This window comes from Loxodonta africana, chromosome 6, assembly GCF_030014295.1.
Source record: "Loxodonta africana isolate mLoxAfr1 chromosome 6, mLoxAfr1.hap2, whole genome shotgun sequence".
Taxonomy (NCBI): Eukaryota; Metazoa; Chordata; class Mammalia; order Proboscidea; family Elephantidae; genus Loxodonta; species Loxodonta africana.
Genome location: NC_087347.1, coordinates 30,399,998 through 30,406,659, shown reverse-complemented (window position 1 = coordinate 30,406,659; position 6,662 = coordinate 30,399,998). Strand labels below are relative to the sequence as shown.

General features: G+C 38.7%; 1 protein-coding gene across 1 annotated transcript in view; it reads right to left on the bottom strand.

The window, feature by feature from the left end:
- Positions 1-6,662, bottom strand: part of MREG (melanoregulin) — a 95,404-nt gene that overhangs the window by 25,119 nt on the left and 63,623 nt on the right. The window contains exons 3-4 of the mRNA XM_003406075.3: positions 2,057-2,147; positions 477-640 (exon numbers count right to left, since the gene is read on the bottom strand). Of these exons, the coding sequence (XP_003406123.1) occupies positions 477-640; positions 2,057-2,147 (255 nt within the window). The remainder of the gene's footprint in view (positions 1-476; positions 641-2,056; positions 2,148-6,662) is intronic.

The following is a 6,662-nucleotide window of genomic DNA, read 5'->3' as shown; positions in this document are numbered from 1 at the left end:
ATGAGCTAATAAAACATTTATTACATTTTTCTCAGCAAATTTAAAGACACGCTTTAATCTTTTATTTGCATTATCTGAGAAACATCTTGCCACTTTCAGAGTTGTTTTGTAATCTTTTTCAATGTTAGGCTATATAAACAATATTTCTCACAGCTCTTTGACCTATGGTTCAAAAAGCTGTCTACACAGCAGAATCAGCTGAAAAATACAGATTCTTGACCACAGCCCAAGCCTCCACAGGGCTGGACATAATCCAGAAATCTGAATTTTTAAAGTCCTCCACGTGATTCTCATGCCCTGGCCACTGGACCACCAACGCATATGATACCAACATCGTCGGCCACCTCTTACTGGGGTGTTGAGGGTGCTGGAGTGATGTGTATATGAAATAAAATACTCTGTTATTCCACATGCTAAGTAGAAAAGGCAAAAATGTCAAACAAAACTTGGACAGATGAAAAAAGGCATCCACTTACCACAACAAAGAGGTATCTCTCTGAGAGCTCCCAACTTGTTGGAAAAATACTGGTCTCTTCAGCCAGTTTTAACAACATTTCTCGAGCTTTTCCTATGTTTTTAGAATCATTGAGGGTGCTGAGTTTAGTAACTGTCAACAAAGAGTCTGCTTCTTTTTGAAAACCTAAGGTAAAAAAAAAAAAAAAAAAATACCCCTTGTGTGAAGTAATGTAGTCATGAGGAAACAATGGCCATGTAATATGGACCAAAGAGGTCGGGAGAGGCCCAAATGTAAATTCTGTGCCACATCAGAAATCTGGTTAGTAGGGCCCTTCATCAAAATTCTTTCAATCTTTCTTCTTAAGGAATTTTATTTTTTAACATAGTTTTAGCCTCTGGTACTTTTTTTTTTTTTTTACTGCTTACTATTGACTGCTTACTATTGTTTTGTTTGTTTGAAGCCCCACTTCTACCCCCGTTCTTTACCTCCTTTCCCTCCCCAGGATCCCTACCTGACCCTTAATCCCCAAAGTGGGTGCCTCCAGGCAATATACTTGGCTGGTTAAAATAACTCACCCAGTGGTGTAAAAGCCTAATAGGCTTAAACCTACCTGTAGTAACATGCATTGTGAAAAAGAGACTACTAACTCACATAACTACTGAATGAGCAAAGAGGGTAAAGGCCCCATCCCATCCCACTCCATACCAACTAAAGCAATAAAAAAAAAAAAAAACCTATTGCCATCGAGTTGCTTCCGACTTGTAGTTACCCTATAGGACAGAGTAAAACTGCCCTATAGGGTTTCCAAGGAGCACCTGGTGGGTTCTAACTGCTGACCTTTTGGGTAGCAGCCATAGCTCTTAACCACTACACCACCAGGGTTTCCAAATTAAAGCAACAAGGGCTAGCAACTTGGCAACCACTTTTGGAAAGTTATGATACCAAGGTGCCATGTTCTCTTAAAAAGCAGAAGGACTTCAAAATTGACAAAATTCATCTTTCGAACATCAAAATGAACTTACGTTATGATATGGGGGCTAAGTTTATTGTATCACAAACCTGATAGGATTAAGAAAAACCAGTACTCAATATCTACTTAACGCCACAGTAATTTTCCCAATTTTGAAGCTTTTCTTCCTTTTAGTCCTTCTAAAATACCGTGCTGAGTTTTGCTGCCTCTCTTACAAACAATAGCAGCCTGCCTCATCTCATAAAGGTATTACTGATTGACCAACCATCTCCATCTAATTCAATCCAGGTACCAAGCCAAACAATTCAACGGTAGTGCCATACGACTCCATTGCCCTGTGCTACCCTATACGAGGGACAGATGGAGTAACACATGGCAGAGTGCGTCCCTAAGACAAGGTCCAGTGATAATAGAGATAACAGCTGTTCATGCTCGAGGAGAGAAGGAAAGCAGGATTGGGAAATAATTAGTACACAGTAACCTTAAAATTCATCAATTACTAACAAGCCTTTGATAAAAATCATGGTGGACAAAGTGAAGAGTAATTATCACCACTAATCATGGTGGAGAAAGTGAAAAGTAAGGATCACAAACTATTTTTGCCATTTCACCATCACTTTCAGACTCACCTAAATCTTCTAAAATGTGTTTCCATCTGTTTCTCACTTCCCTTCGAATCTGCCGCAGGGCATAGATATCATAGTTGAGTTTTTGCCATTCCTGTAGGAAAATAAAAATAAGGTTTTATTTGTACTCTTTGGTCTAAACCTCTATCTCATTCCTGAAGTTGGAGTTGTCTAAATATGCAGTTCTCTTCATTAATCTTCAAAGCATGCCTAAAAGAAGAAAAGGAGAGGGACAAGATGGAGCCAGGGCTTCAGGTCCGAATCCCTGCTGAGAATTTGCTTTTTTTGTTTTGTAATTTACAGTTTTGTGTGTGTGTGTGTGTGCTTTAGAGGAAGGTTTACAGAACAAATTAATTTCTCATAAACAATACACATACTGTTTTGTGAAACTGGTTGCCAGCCCCACAACATGTCAACCCTCTGCACTTCTCAACCTTGGGTTCTCCATTTCCATTTGTCCAGTTTTCCTGTTCTCTCCTGCCTTCTTGACCTTGCCCCTGGGCTGGTGTGCCCATTTAGTCTCATATATGTGGGTGAGCTATGTTTACAATTTTTTGTTTTATGGGCCTCTCTAATCTTTTTTTTTCTAATCTTTGGCTGAAGGGTGAGTCTCAGGAGTGACTTCAGTACAGAGGGAATTTGCATTTCTAACAAGTTCCCAGGCGATGCTAATGCTGCTGGTTAAGGACTATTTCTGAGAACCACTAACAGTGCCCCCCCTCAAAAAAAACCCAGTGGTTCTCAAATTTTATTATACATATGAATCACCTGGGGATCTTGTTACACTGTAGATTCTGATTCAGTATATCTGGAGTGGAAATGCAAATTCTCAACAGGGAGTTCGAACTGGAATGAACCTCGTTCGAAGCCCTGGATGGAGTCAATAGGAATACCAACCGCTACTGTTTCTGCAGAATCTGCTGTGTACCAGGGGATATGACACTTTATGTAAACTTTTTATATTACCTAGTCTCTCTACTTCAGTGTTTTCACCTGTAAAGTGGGGATAACAATTGTAACTATTCCTTATAAGATGCTTGTAAAGGTTGAAAGCACGTAAAGGCACAATACCTGCGCACCGTGAGCACTCAACAAAAGCCATCGATTATTACAGCCATTTTATAGATGAAGAAACTGAGGCCCAAAGAGGTTAACTGAGTAATAGACTAATATGTGTCAGAATTGGTATTTAAACCCAGGTCTGGCTCCAAAGTTCATGAGAAAACTGACACAAAGAATTTAAAACAGCTTTTGTTAACAGGCTAAAATAGACTTGGGAATCCCAAAGTTTCCTGAGTCCCAGGCAATGTTTTCTTCACCATATCTCAGCATCTCTCTTTTTCATTTTTATCTCCTTTATAGGATGAATCTTTCAAGCATTCAGCAGAATTATTAAAAGATTATCATTCTGGAAACTTCTTTATCAATCTTAAGGACAGTAGGCCATCATGCTGGTTCCCATACAGACATCTGAATCTTCCTGCAGCATTAGAATCTTCACTGAGCTAAGCATTCCTTTAAAATGTCATGGAAAATTTGTTTTTAAGGAGACTTATCGATATAGAAATCATTTTATAGAGCATACCATTTCCTCCTCCTTAGCCAAGACATTAACCATGTAACAATCCTAATGCATAGTTTAAAATAACATTCTAAATGCTGAATTTAAGACTCAAGTTATTTTGACTCCTCTAACTGAAAATGTTTCCATGATGCCATTACTTCCCCATTAAGCTTCTTTCAAGGTGTGCCTTGCTCATTGCTGATCAACTTTCATGACTGGTTAAGAGAAATCAATTTAGCTGCCATTCAAAAATGTTTAGAGGTATCACTTTGAAAAAGAAGAGCTAGAAATGTGTGTTTCATTATGACTGCATTTTAGATCTTGTATCTGAAGATATGCCACAAAAAGGGCATGGGATTTTGGCTATTTTCTAGAAGTCAGGAAGTGATGAATTTGAAAACTCTTTTCTTGGTCCTCCTTTTTTGAACAAAGATGTGCTTGCATGTGCATGTGTATGTGTGTACGTGTGTGTATGCATGTGCGTTCATGCAGGCGTGTGGTGACTGGTGTGGGGGATAAAGCCTGTGACCCTGGAAAACAGCAAAGTTAAGTAAACAAAAAACCCAGTGCCGTCGAGTCGATTCCAACTCATAGCGACCCTATAGGACAGAATAGAACTGCCCCATAGAGTTTCCAAGGTGCGCCTGGCAAATTTGAACTGTCAACCTCTTGGTTAGCAGCCATAGCACTTAACCACTACACCACCAGGGTTTCCAAAGTTAAGTAAGTTATCTCAACATATGCGACCCTGGCCTCTTCTTTAGCATCCTGTTAAAACACACCTCTCTAATTCCTGCCACAGACTATAAGTTGGGGTGGGAAGGAGGGGGCGCCTCAAGTATTATTTGTATTACTTAATTGGTCATTCAGTATACTATCTTGGAAAAGATGCTCTACTTCTAGACACTAGAGCCAGACTGTCTGGGTTTGAATCCCAGCTACATTATTTATTAGCAACGTGACTTTGGATAAATTCTTAACTTCACTGTGTCTCAGCTGCCCTGTCTACAATACCAGGATAATAATACTACCTACTCCATAGGTGCTGCTAACCAAAAGGTTGGTGGTTCAAACCCACCAGCCACTCCACGAGAGAAAGATACGGCAGCCTGCTCCCATAAAGATTACAGCCAAGGAAACCCTATGGGGGGGTTCTACTCCATCCTATAGGGTCACTCTAAGTACGAATCAACTTGATGACACACAACAACAACTTCATAGGCTTATTGTAAGGATTAAATAAATCAATACAAGCCCTTAGAATGGAGCTTGGGTTGGCACACAGCCACCCCCAAATCAGAGGACACAAAACTAAGAAAACAATTCTCCAAGACTCAGAATTATTTCTACCGTAAGGACTGAACACAGTATTCATTACATTATACAGTATCCTATTTGTGAGGACCCCCAGAAGAAAATTTTCTCTGCTCTTATGATCAAGTACAGTTTTACTTTTCCTGAAAATTGTCTTTCCAGGCATTGTGAATTTTATAACTGATCGATTTTCTCTCTGACCTCGAAATTTAGAGCCCTTTCATGGAAGATATATAGGGTTTAGTACACATTTTTGAATTACTAACATTTTGGGCTACTTTTTATGTCTTTATTTGTATTTTTTCTCTTTCTCATCTTCTAGTTTGTATTAACTCACTGTATTTTCATGTAAGTTTCCTTAAATCCTTTTGGTAAAAAGAAGGTTACAAATAAGATATTAGACAGAGCAGTACTGTGCTCATCCTCAATGAAATTGACCCTGTTTGTTGTATTAAATGGAAAGTGGTCAGGCTCTTAGTCATTCTTGATTAGAGACACACACAATCCATCCGAGCTGCTTCAGATATTCAAACAACCTTCAATTATGCAACACACCACTAGGTGGCCTCATTAGCTTGCAATTAAAGATCTCCACTCATTTTTCTTTTCACTCCAAAGGCTGATGCCTCAGCCTTTGTTTTCTCAACTAAGTGTCACCCAATTCTCTGCTTTTCAGAGACTCGTTCACCATGAGGTCACCCTGGCTTCAGAATTTTTTAACACCAACACTGAATGTTATATAAATTCATGCAGTTTCAGCATTTGTTACTCTGACAAAATGTTTATTGAGAACCAACATATAACTAATAATCAATATGAGATTTAAAAAGCTGCTAAAATAGGTCCATACCTGATGCGTCTTTGGATTCCACCTCTCTCCTCCAGTGGTTTGTGGACTGACTTGCACATGACAGGTGCTTTTTAAGATTTGTGGCATAAACTATGTACTTTATATATCCGTACCATGAATATATAAAGCTTAGAAGCTTGGGTAGAGTTTTAACTAAGAATTGGCCTTTGAAAAAGGTAAAGAGTAAAAAAGGAAATTTGAATTCCTTTTACACATATGATCCCAAAGAACATTAAAAAAATACAGCAAATGTGAAATGATGCAACAAAATCTGTTCCAATGATACTTCTCCACGACTAAAGACACTAACTCACTCCCTCCTCGGCACTAGAGAAGAACAAGTTTTCTGACGTCCTTCTGTGACCTTTAAGTTGTAATGATTTCTCCTTTGGCCTTGAGACAAATCATTTTAAATAATATATTTAAAAGATGTTAAATATTCTTCAAAAGTGACCTGAACCTCAATTCCAGTAGACATCAAAAGTTGAAGTCTTGTTCTCTAAAATAATCTTTCATTTGTTTTCCCATAATTTCTGAAATCATACATTGTAGTCAACGTGATGCTGTGGCTGAAACTTTAATGCATAAATTAGCAAAGGTGTACTCAAATCATACAGAGCGAATTTCATAAGATACCTGGGAACCAAGTCAAATTGAGAAACACGTGATCGAAATTGAATAACTGAAGATGTTCGTAGCAATGTTTTGAGGTTTTTCATCTCTCCAGTTATTGGCCAGATCATATGAGGGCTGCTAGATAATTCGGTTGAGGCAACAAAATGAAAGGCTGAACAAAACCCGGCCTCCTGCAACCATCAACACTGGGTCCACTCCAGCTTTTGATTCCCATGAGCTGGGCTTGACCTTGAATCCTTAAGCTT